Source organism: Poromitra crassiceps (assembly GCF_964638095.1).
Source record: "Poromitra crassiceps genome assembly, chromosome: 3".
Lineage (NCBI taxonomy): Eukaryota > Metazoa > Chordata > Actinopteri > Beryciformes > Melamphaidae > Poromitra > Poromitra crassiceps.
The window spans coordinates 35,611,843-35,636,158 of record NC_139625.1 but is presented as its reverse complement, the minus strand read 5'-3'; the positions used below and the strand labels follow the sequence as shown (position 1 = coordinate 35,636,158).

At 44.3% G+C, this 24,316-nt stretch overlaps 1 protein-coding gene across 1 annotated transcript in view; it reads right to left on the bottom strand.

Moving 5' to 3' along the window:
* LOC310772914 (CNK3/IPCEF1 fusion protein-like) overlaps positions 1-24,316 on the bottom strand; it is a 44,359-nt gene extending 20,043 nt beyond the window's left edge. Inside the window, exons 1-12 of the mRNA XM_083632860.1 lie at positions 24,116-24,316; positions 18,466-18,553; positions 13,941-13,982; positions 12,115-12,234; positions 11,846-11,905; positions 10,825-10,893; positions 10,497-10,643; positions 5,828-5,952; positions 5,048-5,238; positions 4,848-4,934; positions 3,216-3,469; positions 18-55 (exon numbers count right to left, since the gene is read on the bottom strand). Of these exons, the coding sequence (XP_083488986.1) occupies positions 18-55; positions 3,216-3,469; positions 4,848-4,934; positions 5,048-5,238; positions 5,828-5,952; positions 10,497-10,643; positions 10,825-10,893; positions 11,846-11,905; positions 12,115-12,234; positions 13,941-13,982; positions 18,466-18,553; positions 24,116-24,273 (1,379 nt within the window). The 5' untranslated portion in view covers positions 24,274-24,316. The remainder of the gene's footprint in view (positions 1-17; positions 56-3,215; positions 3,470-4,847; positions 4,935-5,047; positions 5,239-5,827; positions 5,953-10,496; positions 10,644-10,824; positions 10,894-11,845; positions 11,906-12,114; positions 12,235-13,940; positions 13,983-18,465; positions 18,554-24,115) is intronic.

The following is a 24,316-nucleotide window of genomic DNA, read 5'->3' as shown; positions in this document are numbered from 1 at the left end:
GAGAGAGAGGCACTCACCTGTTGAGGAAGTCACTGCTAGAGCGCCAGTTGGATTCCTGTGATACATAAAGATTGATGTGTTAACACATGGTAGAGGTGGAGGCCTCCGCTCATATAGGCGCCCTGCGAGGCTCTTGAGTTCACTTGAGGTTGACTAACACACTCTTACCCTCACTTTGGTCTTCTTGCATAGTCAACATCCAGTGGAGGTATTACATGTCTTGCCTTATAGGCAACTAAATAATAGACACATTTATTAGCATGTGGACTACAATAAGACTGCAACTAACGTTTATTTTCATTATCGATTAATCTGTCGATTATTATTATTATTTAATGTTTTTCCGATTCCCCCCCATTTTCTCCCCAATGGTACTTTGTACTTGGACAATACATCCCCCCCCCCCCCCCCCCCCGCCGGTTGCTGCTCCACCCTCTGCCAATCTGGGGAGAGCCGTAGACTAGCACCATGCTTCCTCCGAGACATGCGCACTAGCCAGCCGCTTCTTTTCACCCGACAGCGGGACCTTCACTGGTAGGATGTAGCAGGTGTGAGGATCACGCTATTCCCACCAGTTCCCTTCCACCCTGAACAGGCGCCCCGACTGACCAGAGGTGCTAGTGCAGCGACCAGGACAATATCCTCAATCCGGCTTCCCTCACGTAGACCCCAGCCAATCGTGCCTGTATGGACGCCCGACCAAGCCAGAGGTAACACGGGGATGCAAACGTGCGCCCCTCCCGTTGGTAGGCAGGGCATCTACCGCTACACTACCTGGACGCCCTAATCTGTCGATTATTTTCTCTTTTGGTCTATAAAATGTCGCAAAATGTTGATCACACACAACAGTCCACAACCCAGTCCACAAACCAAAGTTAATCAGTTTACTGTCATAGAAGACTAAAGAAACCGGAAAATATTCGCATTTAAGCTGGAACAAGATTCTTTTTTTCTTTTTTCTTAAACATTAGTCTAAACGATTAATCGATTATAAAAATAGATTAATTATCTGTCGATCGACTGATGGATTACCGACTAATTGTTGCAGCTCTAGATTACAAACTTTTTTTGCAAAGTCAATTGGTGTCACTGTGACAAAACTGCTTACTCCTACCAAGAATGAGAGCATGTAACCGATATTCTCCCTTATAAGAGTGATTAATTAACAAAGACAGCAAGTCATTCCATGCATGCAGTGCAACAACAATTCCACACGTCGTTCCCCCTGCACTCATCTTTGATATGCAGGCATGGCATGTTAGTGGTTAGCAAACTTAGCAGTGGGTTAAACAGAGTGCAGGTAGTATTTAGGTGGACCACAGATTTTCAGTGAGTGCAAATTAGCGATGACCGCAGGCGACCGTAGCTTGGCAAGCTAGGGCAGAGCGATGAAGCAGGGAGGAAGAAGTGGAAGAGAGAAGAGAGATAAGGAGAGGTCCCGCTCTACCAGTAGAATCATGCACAGAGAAACAGAGACAGAGAGGGAAGGGAGTGGGGGTTAGTGGATCGTTCTTGACAGCAGGCAGATCTTCATTTCCATAGTGAAAGGTGTTTGTAGGTGGTCTTCCCAGGCAAACGCATCTTCCAAACAAACAGTGGAAACGGTGGAGGCAGCAACAGAAGGTCATCCTGACCCTATATATGCACAGGTTAAATGACAGCATGTGAGGGAATAGGATCCCCTGATGAAAAACTTGCTATGAACACATATGCTGCCCCAGCTTGAAGGTTCATCAAAGAGGGAAGAACTTACATAACCATCACCATCTGAGACACAGAGAAAAGGTAACTTGACATTAGCTATCCTGTTTCACCACATGCTTGACTAACAGAAGCCGGTTCAGCTCATAGGTCAAAGCAGGTAAGTCCTCTCTACACGTTGAACCTCAAAATTAGCTAAAAATGTCCTTCACTCACTGTTGATGACATTTTGAGTGTGTAACATGGTCCTAGATGAACAGAATGAGCCCCATAGTTCAGCAGCACGGTTTGTGGAGCCTTCTGATGAAGATTTAATTGGAAAACAAATGTGGAGCTTTCAGAAACAAATGTATCATCACCCCACATGCTCAAAGGGCACAAAAACGTATGAGCAAAATAAAGACAATACAAATGACCATTGAAATTAACTGCACATTTTAATAAAATGCTATTCAAATCTTACAAAAAGGCAGGTAAAGAAACAATTTCTTTTGACACTTGTTACCTGTTTTTTTTTTATAATACTGTCATTCTGTCCCTTGGGACCCATGATCTATCCATAGAAACAGCAGCTAATGAAGGGCCATTTGACCTGTGTGTCTCTGAAAAGACAGGCCGACACTTGAAAAGACCAACCAGCTGTATGTATAGGCCTTTTAAGTGGCTAATTACAAAGTCAACTGAAAGACAGGATATAAACTTTTAGACTGTATAGAATTGAGTGCATAGCTTTAAAACCAGAACAAATATTTGCTGGTGACGAGAAAAACATCCTGTTACATACCAACCAAATGCAGCATTGACTTGTCAACTACTGTAAAGTGACTATAAAAAATCATTTTGATGTACCGGTATATGCATAGTGTACAAGAGAGGCAACCATTGGCAGTGGGCAATGCAACTGACTGATCACAAAAGTGTAATATGAAAAAGAAAGAAAACAAAATAGCATGTAAAATAAAAGCACAATTACACAAACAATATTTATTTTTGTTTAACTTATTATTTTACTTATTTTTGCAAATAAAACCAAAATAAGCACACCATTGGAGTAATATCAAGCAAGTTTTCTGATGATCTTAGTGACTAAAATATCAATCAATGGTACCAGAGAGCATCTCAATTGAAACATGCTATAACTTAATGTGTACAGAGGAGTCCATGGACAGCACATAAGGCCAAAGTGTAAAACCTGAATAAATCCTCTTGAGGTTGAGATGGGACTTGTAGTCAGAGGTGGGGTGGGGTTGTGGGCAGTGTTAAGGGGGTGATGTAACGCAGTGAGTACTACGAAAGCAAGTTTGGTTGAGGAGTAGTAGTTGGTAGTAGTAGTAACACCAGGGAGGTATGGAGGTAGGGGAGAGAGGAGTGTGAGAGAGCCCAAAACTGCCAAAAACACAGCCGGACATTCAAATCAAAGGCACTGAGGAAGGACACAAGACAGGAACAGGAAGGCCCGGACAGGAAGCGCATCATCAGTGAGTCAATAGCTTAAGCCGTGTGATCCAACTGACCAGTAGTGAGCGTTCTGCTGGGTTGCGCTTGGAGGTGGGGGCCACGGGGGCCTTTTTCAGGTCGTCCTGGTAGGGGATGGTGGCGCTGTTGTGGAGGTCTGAGTTGGAGTAGTAGCGGCTGCCGCGGATGTGGTCCACACCTCGGACTAGCTGCCGCTCCCCTCCGGGCCTGTAGGGCAGCGACACCGAGGGGACCTCCTCAGCGATGGTGGGGATCCTCTCGTTGCTCAGGTACCTGTAGAGGAGGTCTTCGCCTGAAGAGGAAAAGATAAGTTACTGGAAGACCAATGGAAATGACATCATGAGCTGCTAAGTCTTTATCCATCTGATGCTTTGCTGTTATATCCAAGGGGCAACCTTCAATGCTGAAAAATGAATCCAATGTGGAAGTGCCTTAAACAGCATTCTTTCTAATGGCCAGTAGGGGGCGAATCCACTGGCTGCAAAAAGAAGTCAGATTGTATAGAAGTATAGGTTGAGGCCACGTCTCGTCATAGACGCTGGTTTAGCTGGCTCAGCCTTGCTGGGGGCGGGGTCAGGGCGGGGTAAATTCCCCCATTCTATCCATTCAGCAAAGTTAGAATTTAGCTGATAGCCCAGCCCAGGCAGACACGATCGGGGATTTAACCACCGCAGTAAGACATCTTGTGTTCTGCTCTAGAACCCCCAAACATGTAGTTTAGAGCCGCAGCACCATCTTTTGGTGAGTCAGCCCATGAGATATATGGGCGGTTTTACCCCACTCGCGCGCCAGCCGTTTAACATTTTGCGGGCGTTCCCAGACATGCGGACGGTCTCTATAAGAGAAAATGTATGACCTCAGTAAACATTTTCCTAATGCGTTTATGATTTCAATCGCTAGTTCAAAATCTTCTTCAATACAGCATGATGTTCTTTTTGTAAAGTATTGTCGAATTTAAGAGTAAAACAGACGATAAAGCAGACTATGTTTTGGGGTGTGATCGACAGGTTGCCTGTCTTCAACCCCGGGGGTCTCTGGCCAGAGACCATACCCCAAAACCAGGGTGGTACTACTGTCCCCTGGACAGTACACTATATTTCCCAGGTTGCCATTGTAAATAAGAATTTGTTCTTAATGACTTCCCTGGTTAAATAAAGGTTAAATAAAATAAAAATAAAAATTTCCCAAGTCGTACTGGAGGACGTGCCCCAGGGCATGCTTGACCTTTGCCTGAACCCACAGCTGCGTGCTGCTCCAGGGAGCTCGTTCTATCAAACGAGAAAGGCTTCCCAAAGCGGTAAGGAGGCCGCTAAACACGCTTGACAAAGCATCGCTTCTGAACGAGTTCAGAGTGAGAATGGGCTGGTATGTGTCTCTGCGTGGTGTGTGTCTGTGCCTGTGTGTGTGTATGTGTGTGTGCGTGCGGACACGTGTGTGTGCGTGTGTGATGTCTGGGGTGTTGTGCTTTTGCTTGTCTTTTTTCTTTTTGTTGTATTACTTGTTGCTTTGCATTTGGTTTCTTTTGGGTTTCTGCAGGTGAATGGTATCTGCTGTTAAGATTGACTGAGTTGCTTTGTTTTATGTTTGTTTGTTATATTGTCTACCACATGTTTTGTGATGTTTGATGTTTGTTTTGTGATGTTGTGTTGTACAAAATGTGTGTGCAGTACCTTTGCGTCCTTGTGCCCAGGGCTTAGCGTAGGGATCTACCACTCCCAGACAGGTATCCACTGGCATGGAGAGGGGGCGGGGTTTACCTAAAAAACAAGGGGTCAATATGTATGAATTGCATTATTGATAGAATTCCTTTTTTTATTCAGTATCCATGGGTGGAATATGAATAGGTTTTCCTTGTTGAGATGCTACTGACCACGTGAAGGCTTGTGCTCCCTCATTCTGGGCTGTATGACGTTGGCCTCGATGGGGTAGCCCACCACGCCTATCTTGTCATAATCCACGATGGTGAAGCGCCTTCTGCTCTCCTCGTCCAGGAAGGAGTTGGGTGACTCAGAGCCCTTTGGTCTTTTGCTGATGCTGGAGAAGGAGCTGGTCCTTCCCTCCCTGCACGGAGAAACCATAAGCTCATTCACTTGGCACAATGCAGCGTAATGAAGTGACATACCGCAATTAGAATTAAGTGTAAGCAAATAACGTTAACGTTACGACACTGCCTTCAGGCCTAATTCCGGTGATTCCAGTCATTTTCAAATTCGGCACCCTAGCAAATGAAGCGAGCGCGGCAACAGTTTGCCGTCTCCGCGGAGGAGGCGAATGAAGGGGCCGTTGCGTAACGGCTGCGGTGGGGGTGGCTGGTGGGTTGAAGACAGGCAGAACAGAATGTGCAGTAGCAGGGGAGTGGAGGGAGGTGCGCGCCAGGCGAGCAGAATGTGCAGTAGCAGGGAAGTGGCGATCAAGGGGTCCGGGGACACACTCATTATCCACCAGCCTCAAAGGCCCGGGCGCGCAGTTCACCCGCTGCAGGGGGGCGGTTGGCCTCGAGTGGTTTCATGGTTGGTGTTATGGATTGTAAAAAATCAATCTAATGATCCAAGTATTCTAATGAAAGTGTTTGGTGGGTACTTCTGCAGAATGGAGACTGAAGTAGAAATGAAAATGAACTAATGCTGGCAGATGGAGCGGGACTACTCACCGTGGGGTGTAGGGCACCGCGGGGGGAGGGGGGATGTACAAGTCCAAGATAGCTGGCTTCTCCTTTTTGGTGGATCCGTTGGCTGGGCCGCAGGGAGACTGGGTTCTGATCAGGGAGGTGTTGTTCTGGAAAGCACAGTGCAATTCGTTTGTAAATGCCCTCCTCTTTACACTCATCGTGATCAGTGACGGGAGATTTTCCATTATCCTAGTAATGCATCTCAATTAGTGCATTACGTTTTCACGCTGACTGACTACACAATCTAAGAAAAACACCTGATCCCAACTGATGGTCTCTATACATATACTGGTCTACTGTTAAAACACTTGATCCCAACTGATGGTCTCTATACATATACTGGTCTACTGTTAAAACACCTGATCCCAACTGATGGTCTCTATACATATACTCGTCTACTGTTAAAACACCTGATCCCAACTGATGATATATATACATATACTGGTCTACTGTTAAAACACCTGATCCCAACTGATGGTATATATACATATACTGGTCTACTGTTAAAACACCTGATCCCAACTGATGGTATATATACATATACTGGTCTACTGTTAAAACACCTGATCCCAACTGATGGTCTCTATACATATACTCGTCTACTGTTAAAACACCTGATCCCAACTGATGATATATATACATATACTGGTCTACTGTTAAAACACCTGATCCCAACTGATGGTATATATACTAGTCTACTGTTAAAAAACCTGATCCCAATTGATGGTTTATATACATAATACTCGTCTACTGTTAAAACACCTGATCCCAACTGATGGTATATATACATATACTCGACGTCTACTGTTAAAACACCTGATCCCAAGTTAACTGATGGTATATATACATATACTCGCCTACTGTTAAAACACCTCATCCCAACTGATGGTATATATACATATAATATATATATATTATACTCGTCTACAGTTAAAACACCTGATCCCAACTGATGGTATATATACTGTACATAATGGTCTACTGTTAAAAACACCTGATCTCAACTGATGGTATATATACATATGGTCTACTGTTAAAAGAACAACTGAAGCAAATTAATTCATAGCTTGTAGCTTCTGCCACAAGTCTGGCATTTTAAATCCCAAATTAGGACTAAATATGACTTGCTGGCAATGGGGAGGAGTTGTCCACATGTGGTAAGACCTATAAGAGCATGTGTGTGTCTCCTTGAGCAGAAACCTTCTTGTTTGAGGTACGGAAAGATTCTTAGGGAAGTCCAAAATAGCCTTTGAGACATATACTTAAAACCCTACTCATTTCCCACAGTTATGGTTCCCAATCCAACACTCAACGACATTGTGCTTTTGGCAAAAACGGAGGACTCCTATTCACTGCCATTCTCCACAGACCTGGATAATATGTATTAGTAGGATAACTGCCAGAATTCTGAGATACTATACTGTACTGGATGCAAACAAACTGAGAAACCAAGCATCCACCTTGATTCATTTCCCCTTCCCCTCTCTACATATTTCCCTTGTGTATAAATGATATAGTATTACAACAGCAGCAGCATTCATTCCTGAATCACAGTGTGTGATCATCTCTGCTTTGCCCTTGGAGCCGGCTTATCGCACATAAACTGAGATGGAGAACGTTGATATGCCTGACACCTTGTTCAAACAAGACGGCAGTGGACAGGTTGACATTGGCCACCTTTGTGCTGAGAGCCTCTTTGTGGTCTTGAGAAACCCGCTCCCATCTGAGATCATCTGATCTGGCATCCTCAGCCTCTGCAGCAGCCTCTTGGGGCATGATGAGACCATGCCTGGAGCCAGAGTTTGGGTCTAAGGTTACAGTGGCTCTATTGTCTCCCTGCGGAGCGCCCTGTTAAGAGGGGACTCAGGTGCTGAGGCGTGGTTAAAAGCTGTGCCAAGACTAATTTGTCCACATGAGGGAGAAAGGCAAATTGGATTACAGTTATGTAACTTCATTAACAAAAGGATTTATCAGCTGCCCATTTGAATGTTCGTGGAACAAAAGATATTTGGGGGGTTTTGCCCTTTTTTCAGAGGGTGGACCCAAAGACTTTATGAATTAACTCATATTGTCTTGTATGGAGACTGGGTGACCTAACCACATAAATTCTTCCTAAACCTAGACCTATAGGCGCCCAGCACTATTTACTGTCTGCAACATCTTTTGCATGTAATAAAGCAGATACAATCTACCAGACTCACGCACCACAGGCAGGCACCCTCTATCTCCTAGAAACCATTGGTGGTTCCCAAACTGTGGTCCGCGGACCACTGGGGCTCCGCCTGGTGGTCCACCCGAGCATTGCATTTTTGCATATATGCAATAACCCTAAAGGTCCTTGCACACAGAGTCCGAATTGTTCGCTGCGTTTTTTTAATCCGTCATCCGGGAAAAAAACGTCACGCACAGATACCTTGCCCACTGAGTCCGATGCGTTAATTATACAATATTCGTTGCGAAGATTCGCAACGAAAAGAAAACTACCGCGATCCTATTGATCCACAACTGGCAGTGTGTCTGATGGGCTCTCTGTCTCTCTCCTCCCCCCCCCCCCCCCTTCCCCATACACACACACACACACACACACACACACCGCGTCCCGCATTCCAAGCTGGTCTGCAATCACCCGGCACATTCTGTCTTTTAATTCTGAATCTCTGTATTCCTGCTTTGTCATAAAATGCTTTGTGCTGGGAGACGAACTGAATTAACTTCTCAGATGCCATTTTTCATTGTGAATAGCAACACTACGGCAGCTCTGGGTGGTCAAACACCTGTCAAAACGATTTCATGGATGCGGAAAAACGCAGAAAATCGAACCTCGTCCGAAAACTTAAATGACGGACGTAATTGTCGGACTCGGTGTGTCAATGATGATTGACACAAATGAGGTCGTATTTTTATTTTTTTCGTGCGTCAATTTCGGACGAAAAAACGGACTCTATGTGCAAGGACCTTGAGGAGTAGGCTTGGCCTGATTTTTGGAAATATTGAGATATTAGGGAAATATCACGATTTTGAAATTTAGCTTTCAAAGGCTGTAGCGGGCTCAGTTTTAAAGCCAGTGTGAAGTTTCTGGTATCATATGAAACTAGAAGACCTAAAGCGGAAAACGCAATAGCCTCGACTTGGAGCCTTGCCGGTGGCAGCTAGACCCATATACTCGAACGTCAGCTTGACGAGGGGTCACAGGGGAGTCCCCAGCAAAATGAGTCAATTGTGTGATTTCACTAGGATAGGACATGCAATATACCCGCTGAATAAGTGTCCAAATGTTCATGTCATTCTGGGCAATACTCTTCTGTTATAGCATTTCAGTCTGGAATATGGAATATCTTTCAATAATATTTATGACTAAAAGGCTAAAAGTAATCTCATGTGTAAGAAATTACTGTTCTACATTGAAGTAGAAATTTAAATAATTAACTTGTTGGTTTTGGATTTATTTAGCTTCAAGAGTGCATTTTTGTTCTTGTGTGACCCTCAACACAGGCTTTGAGAATCCCGGGCCACTTACTGATACTTATGCTTAAATTAACCCACTCATATTCTGGTTTATTTCAAGAAAAACATTTCGGCTAGTGGAAATTCTAATTGGCTGGTAACTTTAAAATCTAGCAGCCATATTGGCAGGTGGTGAAAAAAGTTAATTTCAAGCCCTGCAGGGAGAGCATGTGGTGACATAGGAGTGAGTGAGGAAAAGGATCAAATATTGGTGGTTAAGACTGAATAATGACATCACAATTGTTCATTTAAAATGAGTTATTCCTCTAAACCTGGCTTCAAATGCCCCAAATTTTTCGCGCTGGCGCCGTTCAGCCCTCAGCAAAATCTGGTAGCGAGGAATTTTTTTTGTGGCCCTCTCTATCATCAAAGTTGCCCATCCATGGGTTACGGCATGACAATATTTGTTCGGCCCCGGGCAACAATCTGGGTTTCTCATGTGGCCCCCCATGAAAAATGGTTGCCCACCCCATATACTGTACAGCCATTTGTATTTGACTAAAATTCCTAAGTACGGTAATGATTTATTTCCTTGTTAGCAGCGCAATGGTGTAAAGGTTAAGCCATCATTAGAGTCAAGGTCTTGAAAATGTTCTCGCATTAGTCTGGTCTTGGTCTTGCCTCGGTCAGGTGGTCTCGACTCCAACACTAGTACTTGGTCTGAAAGGTTTTGGAGACCCTGTCCTAGACTGAATGACATCAAGTTCTTTGTGTTCGTCTCCTGCCATGCAAGAAAAACCCATTGCTGTATTCCTCCATTCCTGCAGCACTCAGGGTGGCTCTGTGATACTTGTCTCAACTTGTTGTTTTGGAACCAACTCCCTAAAAAGGCTGATAATTGCTTGACTATAGACAATGACACAAAGGCTTTTAGTTGAACTTCACAGATGAAAGGAAGAGGATAAGTGTGTGTGTGTGTCTCTGTCTGTCTGTCTGTCTGTCTGTCTGTCTGTGTGTGTGTGTGTGTGTGTGTGTGTGTGTGTGTGTGTGTGTGTGTGTGTGTGTGTGTGTGTGTGTGTGTGTGTGTGTGTGTGTGTGTGTGTGTGTGTGTGTGTGTGTGTGTGTGTGTGTGTGTGTGTGTGTGTGTGTGTGTGTGTGTGTGTGTGTGTGTGTGTGTGTGTGTGCGTGCGTGCGTGTCCTACTGTACCTGTGGTACTGGTGGCTTCCAGCGCATGTTCTTGAGTGGGGCGGGGGTGAAGCCGGTCGTGCCCGTGGGCCTCTTCTTAAGGAGGAGCACCACACCTTTAGGGTCCTCCCTCAATTTGATGACCAGGTTCTTCAGCTGCCAGCCCACCTGATTCACCACACAGACAGACAGACAGACAGACAGACACACACACACACACACACACACACAGGCTCTCATCATTTATATGATCACAACTCTATTGTTTACAATGTGTACTTAATTTGCCATTATGTACAGTGTGTGTATGGCCAAATATCTGTGTATCCATGGAAATTGAGACACTCACCACTGTCTGCTGGTTAACCTGGATGACCTCATCACCAGCATGGATCTTCCTGGTCAGGTCTGCTGGGGACTAAAGAAACACACATACACAGGAAATGTCATTGTTAGATAAACTACTTTTTAAATACTTTCTACATTTCACAAGATGCATTATAAGAACCAAATATCCAGACAGACAAAATATACCATGCATTCTATACAAATCATGAGGAGATGCAAACACGCTCTGCGTGTATGAATATAAGTAGATTTATATTTCATGTCAAACAGATGTTAGACAGGATTAACTAGTCATTATTGGTGGTGAATCAGGTCCTGATTCACAATGAAGGAGCGGAGGCGTAAGGATCCCACCGTGACAGTGACGCTGCTGCATTAGTCACTGGCTGGATGTCTCAGTGCGGGGAAGGGTAGGACTTTTATTGTGACATTCAATGAGTGCGGGGAAGGGTAGGACTTTTATTATTATTATTATCATTATTATTATTATTATTTTTTTACCTTTATTTATACAGGGGGAGTCTCACTGAGAGCAATGCTCTTTTTTTCCCCGCTTTTCTTTTTCAGGAGTGCCCTGTTCACATTCACACCTGGAAGCTGACCAGTACAACCACAGTCTGATCTGCTGGCCACTGATCAGCTCCACTGGAGCAGTTGGGGTTAAGGGCCTTGCTCAAGGGCACCACAGTGGTGGTAATGAGGGAGGGGCAAGCGCTGTCTTTTCACTTCCCCCACCCAGATTTATCCTGCCGGTCCCGGGGGTTGAACCGACGACCTTCCGGTCACAAGCTCGCTTCTCTAACTGTTGGGCCACCACTGCCCCGATTATTAGCAGAGATGAGAATATAAGACATATCATGAGAGAAATGGCAAATCATTGATTGGTTCATCACCTTCAAACTGACACTATTAGATTTGATGGACAAAAATGCAGATCTCGACTAACTGCTTTATTCTGGTCTTTTATCCTATCAGTGGAACAAGGTGGAACTCTGCAGGTGCCATCATACCGTCATACTTACATGTTCTGTGGTTCCAGTGATGACGTGTAGCCCATCATAGGTAGACTTGATGTACATACCCTGGGACAACAAAAGCAGAAAAACCCTTACTTATGTTGCCCATAAAAACATGATATTCTCATAGGGAGAGCCAAGTACGACAGACATGTGAGGCTCGCAATTGGACACACATTGCACACATTCCTGGCCTGCAAACCCATGAGGCAGATAGTGGGATTAGAGTAGGAAAAAATGGGGGGAGAAAAAAAGAATCCCCCAGCATTCCTCACCAGACCCTCCCCCGGCTTGATGTTGGTTAGTTGGACCTCGTCCAGGCAGGCTGACTGGCTCATCAGGGGGTCCGAGGTGGTTCTCACGGTCTGATCACAGATGCTGTTCAAGACCTTGGACTGCAATGGAAACGGGCAAGAAAACGCGTCAAGGTATGACATGACAGACACAATGTATTGTGCCTATAATCAATGAAGGTACAGTGTATCTTACGGGTTAGAACAAGGCAAGATAGAGATACACTGGTGACGCAAGGACCTTATCCTTCATCGCTTACTTTGGGCTAATGACCTCGCTCCCGTCCCTTTGCTTGTGTGTGACTGTGTGCCTGCCTGCCTGCGTGTGTGCGTGTGTGTGTGTGTGTGTGTGTGAGAGACACTGTGTGCCTGTGTGTGTGTGTGTTTAGAGGAAGGTTTGGAGGAACCCATGCACACACAACACTGAAAACCATCTCGTGCACACACACGCTGCCCCTTTTCTGCCTCCTACATCCTCTCGTTCGGGACATAATCAACAATTTGTCGTCATTAGTGGGGTCTTTTCTTTGCCTGGGTCCAGAGCTTCCAATCCGCCCACTCCAGCGAGTTGGCTGCTTCTGGTCTAGCATGATTCGTGACATCATGCAACGCTTTCTCATGTTGAAAAAGCGTTCAGTCCAATGAGCGCTGAGGCGAACTAACGGTTAGCCAATCAGCGCCAATAAACGGCACAAGGGGTGAGACTATCGATCGCCATTGTCAAGCTGTTGTCAAGTGCGCCAGACCTAACAACAATGGAGACCGTGACGAGATAGATGCTATTGAGGCTGCTCTATATCGATTAAAAGTGCCAAATTACTTTGAAATCCGAACAGCATTCTGCTTTGAAAGCATTATTCAAAGGCCTTCTCTGCACTGGATAATATCCAGGCGTTGTTGGTCTCTAGTGATTGGTTAGGGGAAATGGGGTATTTTCCTCATGGAAATCGGTTTAGAGTGAAGAGGCTGAAGAGGAATGGAGTGTAACGAGTTGACAATTCAGTCTGATATCAGGCTAGTCTTTTCTGTGACTTGTCTTCTTATGCGAGGCACATGCCTTTTGTTTGTACGCATTGTGTTCACTTTGTGTAGAGTTGGGCTTATGTAGATGCATGGAAAGAAGGTATGAGATCAAGAGAACTGCAGAAACAGAGGGATATAAGTAAATACATTAGAGGTAGCCTGGGTAAACCCATCCCCCACGTGACCTGCTCTCAGACCTGTTCTCAGTCACTATGATAGTGACTGGGAACTGAGAGAGCAGGTCACGTGGTGGCTGGGTTTACCTAGGCTACATTAGAGGTAAAGAGAGAAGATGGAGGAATATAGAGATGAAGCAGAGGCAGAAAAAGCCTAGGAATAATCAAAGGAAGGGACCAAGAGAGACTGGGCTCCCTATGTGGAGTTCACTGAGGGTGCCTCAGAGAGAGACAGAGAGAGAGAGACAGAGACTCTATGAGACAGAGAGAGACACAGAGACAACGAGAGAGAGAGAGAGAGAGATAGAGCAGTAGAGGAAGTTCAGTTAGCCCAAGGAGTCTGGCGAGTGTCAGCAACAGGAAACACTGATTGATGGCCGGGGCGTATCAGAGCCACCTCCTCCACCGGCGTTCCAAGAGCCCGTCTGCTCTATTCACTCACATGAAAAAGCCCAGCCCACCGCTGAATGCATGTCACACAACCTCCATGTCAAAAGACATTTACCCAAACAATCAAACAGACTTTTTTTTACCCTCATCCCTATTATAGGAACTCAGGGGTCTAATGTAGTTTACATCAGGGGAAGCAAAGCGAAGAGATATACTTACAACTTCCAGGATCTTTTCTTCCATCTCGTAAACAGAGCAGTCCTGTTAGACAGAAGAAAGCGATGTTAGATAGGCCGCTGAGCAGTAAACAACAGCGAAGAGGATGAGGTTATTCAATGGCTGCAGAGTGAAAACAAAGTATAGGGGTTGGGGGAACACGATATAATCAGCATTCCAGATATAGACCTGAGAAAAATGGAGAACGGCCACAAATAAACAGCTTTTAGATTAAAATTACCTCTGAATTCTGGAGAAGCTATAATTGCATAATGCTGTTTGGGGTGCAGTTAACTCTATGGGAATGTAAATACCATACGAACAGTCATATGCTAACAATGTGCAGAGTACATGGTGGGGAACAATTGTGTTAAACCTTAAATAATCAAACTCTCATCCTAACGGTGCTTTTGGTTTTCTACATCCTACTGTGTAAAGTGGAAACCTTCCGATGCATCAATGCTTTTGAGGCCACAGTCGCAATATGAGTGCGATGGGTTAGTGGAGGCAGGGGGTCTGTATGAGTGCGATGGGTTAGTGGAGGCAGGGGGTCTGTGGAAATCAAACACAGCACAGTAGCAGTGATCCTAGCTGTTCTGGGTGAGGCACCACCAGTATGAACTGCAGAGTCAGCTGGGGAAACTGACCGCCGCTGTCCCCTCCGCAGCTGGACCAGACACAGCTGAGGCAACAGCCTCCCCTGACAACTGTGTTGTTGGTGGTGAAAGAGACCCTGGTTAGAGGCACTCCAAAGGGGGGGGGGGTTGTACTGTTGGTGTTGGGGGGGCGCAAGCCTGTTTATGGAATTGTGCCGATGTAGGGAATTGCCCCAAAGGCACCCATTCATCAATGCACAGGTGAAACGGCGCTGTCAAAACTAGGCAGCACTGAAAAACTACTTCAACAAGTGTCTTATTTCTCAAGAGTCCTCACAAGCCGCATGTCTTTGGCGATGCAAAACAACAAAGGCAAAGTGGAGTTGTAGAGCTCTCACAGTGTAAGAGACATGCGTGGACATGTGCCGTCTACAAAGCCAGCTCTGTTGTTCTTTGTAAATCCATTGTGCACACAGCGCATGGGGGTCGAGCAAGCGGATCCATATTTCCATGGCTTGCACATTCCACTGGGCTGAAGGGGAGCGCCTGTGTTCAAATGCACTTGGCTTGTTGTAATATTGCTTTGTTTGCACTGACAAGATTTGCTTGCTTGTCTATGGCCGTGAGCGATGGCTTCAGTTCAAAGCAGAATACATCCTATGCTCTCTCAATAATATTTACGATAGAACTATTTATGTCTGAAATGATCTGTGTTCTCAATGCCTGTTTGATGGTCTAGGCTCTTTTGATAGAGTAGTATACACGTGACTTTGCCACATTTCCCATATACTGGCAGGGCAGGGGGAGTATAAAGCCAATATAAACATAATGGGGGGGGCACAAATCATAATAGGTTTCATTTGACATGTAATGGTGCTAAAATCATGTTTCCATATAATATATTTTCCCAACTCAGCCAAGGATATATGGTGGTTTCGGAAGGAATTTGGCTCAACTTGCATAAACACACAACTACATATTTCTTTTAGGAACAGACCTGTTTGGATGACTACTACGATGTCGTCAAAAGCCAAAAAGGATATGCTAAAAATATATAGAGGCTGTGAAACAAAACAACATCATTATATGCTGCAGACATCGCTCGGCGCTACTCCCGCCAAGCTTTGACATGCCATCTCATTTAAGGATTCGTTTCTCCTGTTTCATAGCAAAACCATCAAATAATGTGAATACAATATCACAGATAATCCCTCCAAGATCTGCTTGTGGAAACCAAATTAATCCCATATCTTTGTCAGAACCCTTGTAGACAGAAGCCATATCATAACTAAGCACCGAGAGAGGCTGAGGTACAATTCCCTGGGTGTACTGATCCCTCACGTCATGGACTTGATCCCACAGCCGGTGTGGATCAGATGACTCTGTGTGCAGCCCGGTGGGCCTTTGATCTGCCACCAGAGAGGATTTGCCTGGTCGAGCAATGAAGTGGCCCGAAAGAGAGGAGTGTTGGCACAGCACAAGAAGTGAGCTGCCTGTACAGCGGGGGGGAACAAGAGCCATGGACTGCAACAGTGTGGACCTGGCTTTCTGACATCCTGTTATTCATACCGTTTCCACAGAATGATGGATGCACTCGTTAAATTACAGTCTTTGGCCGACTTCACCTCTGCTTTTCTGCTGAAAAAAGGGGCTTCGATAAGAAAGAAGCTGCACATCTCATCCAATGATTCAGGAGTATGCAGCGAGGGCAGAGCACACAGGGGATCTCTTTGAAAGAGAAGGATCTCTCGACTAACATGTCAGCTGAGATGGGTGCCACGCTCACACTTTTATGGCTGCGTCCCATTGTGTGTGTATACACAGGCTGCATTCAGGCAGAAGTTCATGAAGGACCTGGGCAACCTCATGACGCCCTCCCCCATCATAAAACCCATCACTGTGGCAGTCCCTATGCAACCCATTTCATCAATCAGTGCTCCAGAAGCTGGCCAGTGGGCTTATGAAAAACCAAGGGAGCCCAAGTGGTCCAAACTAATGAGAGGGTAAGATAGGAGTCTTGCAGTTTTAGCCCAATACTAGAGCTTTAGACTTGTCTAGACTAGAGTCTTTTGACATTGGATGATCAGTATTTTGCAGTTATATAGGTTGCTGAACAAAAAATAATTTATCTGTGATGTGTCATGATAACCCTTGGGGACATTAATGGGGGTTCCACAGTATGTCTCTCCTACAGTTGATGGAGTAAAATGGCGGCTCCGATTTTGCTAAGGCCGCTTCAGCACCTATGAGGAGATTATTCTACTGCGTATGCACAAAACCTCTCTAATTCAAAAGGCAACGTGGGAAATGTATACCCCCGCCTCCCCTGGTCGGCCGGGGCCGAGACCCCCATAGTAAATCACCAGAGGTGCTGAAATCCCAGACACTGGCGAGGCAATCGGCACTCTGGGAAAGGAATTTATTTTGATGCAATAACCCACTAAAAATGACACCTGGGATCCTGAAAGTCACTTTCACTTCTGTGGTAAAATGAGTTGGTTTTTGAACTATGCTTAAGACAAGGCCTTTGTGGTCAACAAATGGAACAAATACACAGAATGTGTTTGTTGGGCAAGGAAAGTCTCTCACCAGCTGCCTTTGTTTCAGTCATAATGCATAACTAAGCACAGCCAGTCTGATGAAACTGAAAAAAGTGGACCCCTAACTGTCTCATCACATGATGCCAACCAAACTATGTGCTGAAAGTCATGGAATATGGTATATGTAACGCTAACGTTATCCATCTCTCTGGCAGTCAGATGGACCACCTCCTCATCAATGCATTAAAGGGACAGCTCACCCTAAAATCCAAAATACATATTTTTCCTCTCACCTGCAGTGCTATTTATCCATCGATATAATTTTGGGTTAGTTACCTGAATTTTGGCGATATCGGCAGTAGAGACGGCTGCCTTCTATCCAATACAATGGAACTGGATGGCACTCGGCTTGTGGTGCTCGAAGCACCAAAAAAAGTCATTTGAAAAACTCAACAGCATTGTCTCTTTCCAGAAATCATGACGTGGTTACTCAAGATAATGCACAAACTTTGTTGTGAGCAGATTCAAGTAGGAACTATGTGCTTTTGACCAAACTACTCCCACTAGCTGCTGCTGCCCTAGCTGCTCCTATGCAGTCTCATGTAGGAACTAGCTAGCAGCTAGCAGGTGTAGTTTGGTCAAAAGAAAATAGTTCCTACATGAAACAACTCATACCAAGGTCTGTGGATTATCTTGAGTAACCGGGTCATGATTTCTGGAAAGAGACATTGCTGTTGAGTTTATCAAATGTATTTATTTGGCATTTTTGAAGTGTCATCAATCTCCATTGTATTGGCGAGAAGGCAGAAACTCTGCGGCCGATATCTCCAAAACTCAGGCAACTAACACAAAATTATATAGATGGATAAATAGCACTACAGGTGAGTGGAAAAATATGTATGTTGGATTTTAGGGTGAGCTGTCCCTTTAAACCTCCACACAGGAAGTGCTTTCAGACGGTTCGGCCTCCCGTCGCGAGCATCTTGGAGGAACAAAACAGGAACCACATGGCCGAGGGAGGAGCGCAACCTGGGGAATGTTGGCAGCCTACTTTTAAAGAGCGCCAGTTGGTTTTATGAAACTGTAAACACAAAGGCTACGATTAGCGTTAAACGTCCCCCGTGCTCAGGAGGTCTCCTCATTAGCTGTCGCAAGGCGGGGGGGGGGGGGGGATCCTGAGCAAAACATCAACGTGCTCTAATGTGTTCAGAGCAGACTGCTGGCTTCAGGCTTATGTCATGGCCGCCAGACCACATTTCCCACTGCCTTCTCTTGATCTATGTCCTCAGGCCGGTCTGCCCTCAGTGGAAAAAGGCAATTGTATATGCATGTGTGTGTGAGTTTCCCAGGGGTGAGCTACACGTGCGCTGGTGAACTAAGTGGCGTGCAGACCTGTTGAACTGTGGTGGTGAGATCCAGGCACAGCTGAATGATCTTGTTCTTGGTGGCTGTGAAGTCACTGATCCCTGTCAAGGGCGTCCTGCAAGCAGACAAAGAAAGAAAGCTAGAACATTGGGAATGTGATGTTAGCACAAAGCATGCAGATAGGAGAAATCTGGTACTGATATAGGCTACAGTGGGTCTCCATAACGACACAAATTCTAAATTGCAAGTAGATAACAATGCATATGCCGGAACTGTCAAGTAAGAAAATGCTGAAAGCAGAAATAAATATTCCATTGAGGCGACTTTTAGTGACATGGAGTGGGCTAACAGGGAGCTTCACAATAGGCCTGGTGAACCTTGCTCTGATTGTGTGTTTGGGTGACTGGCCACAGACAGACTTGGTTGTAACTCAAGAATGCCGCCATTTGCAGCCACAGTTATGAACTCTAAAGCAAGTTCCCCAAATGTCAGCCCCAAAACCACCAAATATGCCGGTGTGGCTCATCGTAACATGAGCTCTGAAGATTTTTTTGGGGAACAACATGACATTTATTTAACCAATGAAAGTCAGCATGCTTTCTTGAGGACACCACTGGATTTTTCCTGATCAATTTGGAGGCCAACACAACAACAAATAAAAGATTCCGAAACATTATTTGTTTACTACGGTTTGCTGTTTTGATGATGACTAGGCAAGAGGAACGGAGGAGATTTCCCAGACTGTATCCAATTATGTTCATGAACTCTCTGGTGGAAGTCCAGCTGCAATTTCTGCTTTGGTCTGACCATCTGAGCAGAAACCACAAGTCAGAAGATTGATTCAGTAAAGTAACTGTTCCCTGGCAAACTACAAAGGCTAACTTTTAAGCAAACACCACTTTTGTTGTTGTCTTGGTACTTCAATCAATTCAACAGACTTCATATACAGGTGTACTGTAGCTGTTGCCATAGTTATTCAAGTAATATCTCCACTGAGGGACTTCTAGATTAATAAAATATGAGAATATTACTGTTAAGCCCAAAATGCACAGGTAGCGTCAGACGCTTGCGTTTTGAAGTCCACCCATTGTTTTAAACGGCCGAACACGCACCAAGAGCGTTCTGACGCGCGTCAAACTGCCTTGACGCCCGTATTCCGAAACCTGTTTCGATTTTGGAGCATCAAATGAGGTTCCAGCAGCCGCGACCAAAGCGCTCTGAGCTCCCCCCCCCCCCCCCCCCGATCTCTGCCCACTTCCATCCCCGTCTGTCTCGATATGCTCCTCAAACAAATCTCACAGCAGTTTAAATACAGCAAGCATTAATACACTACACCAGTGGTTCCCAACCTTTTTACACCAAGTACCACCTGAGAAAGTAGTTGGCTCTCCAAGTACCACCATATGACCGACGTTAAAATACAGTCTATTCAGCTATGCACAGTTCACGCAGGAGGCAAATTTATTCCAACCTGCAGCCTATGTGCAACCTGCAGCAGCTGCACTTGTGCTGGGTTGACTGCTGTCTTCACCTCCTTGTGCTTCATCGTTGCTGCTCTCCTCTACTACAGCTCTTTTACGATTCCCTCCCGTTTTGATCCACTTTAGCATCCCTCCTCGTCTTTGTTCACCACTTGTGTAACCATGCGGGGCGGGCAGGTAATTGTGCATGCGCAACAGGTATAGTGTCCGTCAGAAACAAATATTTGTTTCTAAATCTCAAGACAACAAAATAAACCTCAATTTCAATGATCACAAGTTTATTTTCATTCGTAGTATTATTTTGATAGATAAACATGTTTTACAATTGATTTTAAAGTTGGGTTTATTTCATAATTTAAACATTGGGATTCCAGGGATCAAGTGGGCTACCACCAGCAGTGGGGGGCGCAAGTACCACCTACCTTGAGAAACACTGCCAATAATATTAATTATTATTATTATTTCACTTTCACATGTTTGAAAACTACTACTAATGACCACCATGGATTTTGCACAAAAACTAAAAAAAAAAAAAAAAAAAAATTCACAGAGCCTTCCAAGTACCACCAGCAGGGGGCGCAAGTACCACCTACGGTACGCGTACCGTAGGTTGGGAACCACTGCACTACACTATAGCAAGACTACAATGTGAGAATAATGTTCTAAACGCATCGGTGATTCGGCTAGCAAAATATAGCCTATCCCTGGATGTCATGATGAGATTAGATTGGTGAAAGTTTGGACAGAATGATTGCATCATTTTCTCTGACAGCGCTGCCTTTTTTTCCTCCCCCTCTGCATGGCAGACAGGTAGGAGGATCCAACAGCCTCTGAATGACAGGGCCTCAAAACTACGGTATAACAACTTTTTGTTCACTGCTCATTAGGGATGTTCATTTTGAAAATTTTCCAAAATCGATAATCGGTGAGAATTAACGATCAATTATCGATTATCGATTTTATTAATACTTAGAAAATTTTCAATATTTTCAATATTTTTTTTTTTTTTTTTTTTAACAAAATGAATGCCTATGGCAGAAAATACGAAAGACAACGTGTTCTCCTCAATGAACTCTTTATTTCAATGTGTCTCCTCTCCAACACTGCTGTCCCCGGCGCATGCCGGTGTGAATTTCTCATGTTTAAAACAGTTTTGTTGGCACAAAGGCCCGTGCCCAGCCAGAAAACTAGAGACTATATGAAGCTCCACCTCACGTTAGTCGGCTGTGCAATGGAGTGGGGCGAGGAGGAACGAATTCCACCCAAACCTAGTCCAAAAAAAAAAAAAAAAAAAAAAAAAAAAAAAAATTTTTAATAATTAAAAAATCGATCCAAATGCCACAGGATCGATTCCAATCCTTAACGATCGATTATCGATTTTCGATAATTGATGAACATCCCTACTGCTCATTGTGCCTGATTATATACAGTATAAATTAGTGGCCTTTCCCCCAAAATAGTGATGGTTCTGTCATTCTGTGGTGTATAGCCTACATTTCAGATCTGATGCTTGCAGTGCGCTATAGGGGCGTCAAATGACGCACGTCAGGTTTCGCTCCCTGTGCGTTTCGGGCCTTAGTAGCTGCATATAATTATGTATACTGTGTATGGTATTGCAGGTCACAATTTGTTGCATTGCATGGAATAGAGGTCATATGTAACAATGTTTTCTTTCACACAACTCCCTATGTTGAGCAAATTAGCTACTTTTTCCTTTAACTTAGTCCATTTCTACACCTGTGATTTCACTTATATTTAAGTGAAACTTCATTAAAGTAACAGCACTTCTACTTGAGTGGGATGTTTTGGTACTCAGGCTACCCCTCCTGAAATGATTCATTGTGTCCATGTGGGATCACTGCCATGCATTATAAAGTCCTTCAGTGTGAATGTGTACAGCTGGCTTTGATGCAAAAGGAGACACTCATGCTCACCACACAAGAGCCAGCATTGCAGACCTGTGCTCGCCCAGGTTCAAAACCAATATGGGCAAATTCTCTTTTAGGTTTGGTGGAGCAGCTAACTGGAATATGTTAACCCTGCCGATAAAGTACTAACAAGAAAAAAAGGAGGAGCAAAAGGAGTACTAGCAGCATCTATTTAGCTTTTTCTTTTTTAATAATTCCACATATTCTTTTTGTGTTTTTAGTATTGTAAAATAGTTTGTAGTTTTTATAGTCTTTTTTAGTGTTTTATATAATTTTATGTACCACTGCCTGTTCTCTGCTGTTTTGTTTCATTTGTCTGAGACCAAGGACCACAATGGAAACAAGTCTTGCTTTTTTGTATGTTGTTGGTCACTTTATTTCTATTCCCCCCTCCTCTTTTTTCTTTTCTTTTCTTTTGTTTGTATAAGGATGTATTGTGCTGTCATATCGTTGTAGTGTCTACTCTGTTATGTGTGAAAAAACAACAGTAATAAAAATAAAAAAAAGTCTATGACATAATTGTGTTTATCCTTGATGTCTGTATTTAATCAGTTTTCTTTTAACCAAAACTCAAATAAATCAAATCAAATCAAATCAAATCAAATCAAAACTACCCTTTTATATCATGAGGTCACTGTGCCTGCTTTAGCCAAGGCTACCAAATAAAGAGAAGCTTAATTTTAGCACTTAATCCTGAAACCTGATGTTGTTTTTGGAGCAGGTCAGTAGAAGAGCACAGGGGACTGTGCTAGCTCCCGTCCAACACAGCCTCAGCTCATTCATAGACTGTATGCATTCATGCAGGCTAAAGGAAGAGGTGAAAATAGTATGAAGCGTGCCAATAGTGTGGAGGCATGCAAGCAGTTGGTGCCAACTTTTCTTCATTTCTTCTTTATACCCCCCAAAAAGCTTCTGTCGCATTAACATTACTGCAGTGTCATGTACATTCAGATAAAAGGATGTTGGTTGGTTGTTTTTCTTCACTGGAGACTACAAGCTTGTAGCCCTTTGTTTCAAACAGGAATCCTAACAATGCTAACAAGTCATTGTAGGGAAAGTGAAGGACTCAGAATGTAGGAATTTGTTGGGGGGGGGGGGGGGACTACCAAATTTGCAAATGCGCGGAGAAAAAAAAAAGGCAAAGTATCTCTTCGTGGCAGCAGGGTGGCTTCCTGGCCACAGTGACACTCCATAACAGAAAACACCACAAGTTCAATCCCTGCAATAACCAATGTGTGTCACAGTCAGTGAAATCCCTGCCTGCTAAGTGCTAACTCAGCTGTGAGTAGCACTAGATCAGGGGTGGTCAACATTTTTTGCCAAAAGGCCATACTGACTTACATAAAGTAAGCGAAGGGCCACACATTTCTCATTAATCTCCCAATATAATAGTGATACAAATCCAATGGCTGTAGCAGATGATATTTACTAACATGATTCTGTATTTTACTGTCTTCTGGGTTTTTTGTTTTCCTTTGAGGACGTGGGGGATGGATTGAGATGATCTAGGGGCCGGGGCTGGCATTTTGCCCATGTGTGCACTAGATAAACAACTTCAATCTAAAATATCAATGTCAACAACAGAAACTGAACTAAAGCTGTGGGCTGTATGGAAACCTGTCAGGGGTGGGCAACTGGTGGCCCCCGACCTCACTCAGTGTGGCCCCTGGGTCAATTCCCAGGTTTGATTAGACCACTCAAATCTGTATTTTTATTTTACTGTACATCCCAGAACATGGCGCTAATGGTGTTAGCATTGTCAATCCACATACTGTTTAATGTTAGCATTTGGGCTAACGCTATTGTATCAAACTATATCCAGGATGCACATTGCACAATGCAGATGCAACATTTCTAATCTGATTAATATGAACATATTTGGGTGATGATGTACGCCATCAAATTGCTGTAGCGGGCTGTTTTAAAGCGAGAGCAAAGTTTCTGGTGTCATCTGAATGGAACAATTAGTAAATTTGAATATGAAAAATATAAATGTTGGTATAATAAACTTTGATTAACAGTCCTTTTCATCAACTTAGTAGCTATAATTGGGAGTGATGGTGTTACAGTAGGCTACTGGTGGAAGTGCACGGTCACAATCTGGCCCTCTGGTAGCGAGGACATTTCTTTGTGGCCCTCTCTATCATCAAAGTTGCCCATCCCCTGCTGTAGCTTATTTGATATTCAGTTTCACTTCCCTTACAACTTTACAGGAGCCCAGAACGTACAGTGGTGATGAGGAAGGTGATGATGGTAGAGTGGGATTACCTGTCCAGCCAAGCCAGGAGGCTCTTGGCAGCACCTATGAGCTCCACCACGGAGGTGAGGAAGTCATTGGGCGGCTTGCGGGAGGTGCTGCCGTCGTAGGCCGGGCTTTTCCTGCGGTCAGACGTGGACATGTGAAGACTGTTGGTGGCGGCTCTCATCCTCACTACCAGGTTCTTAAGGTTGTCCGTCTCCACTCCATAG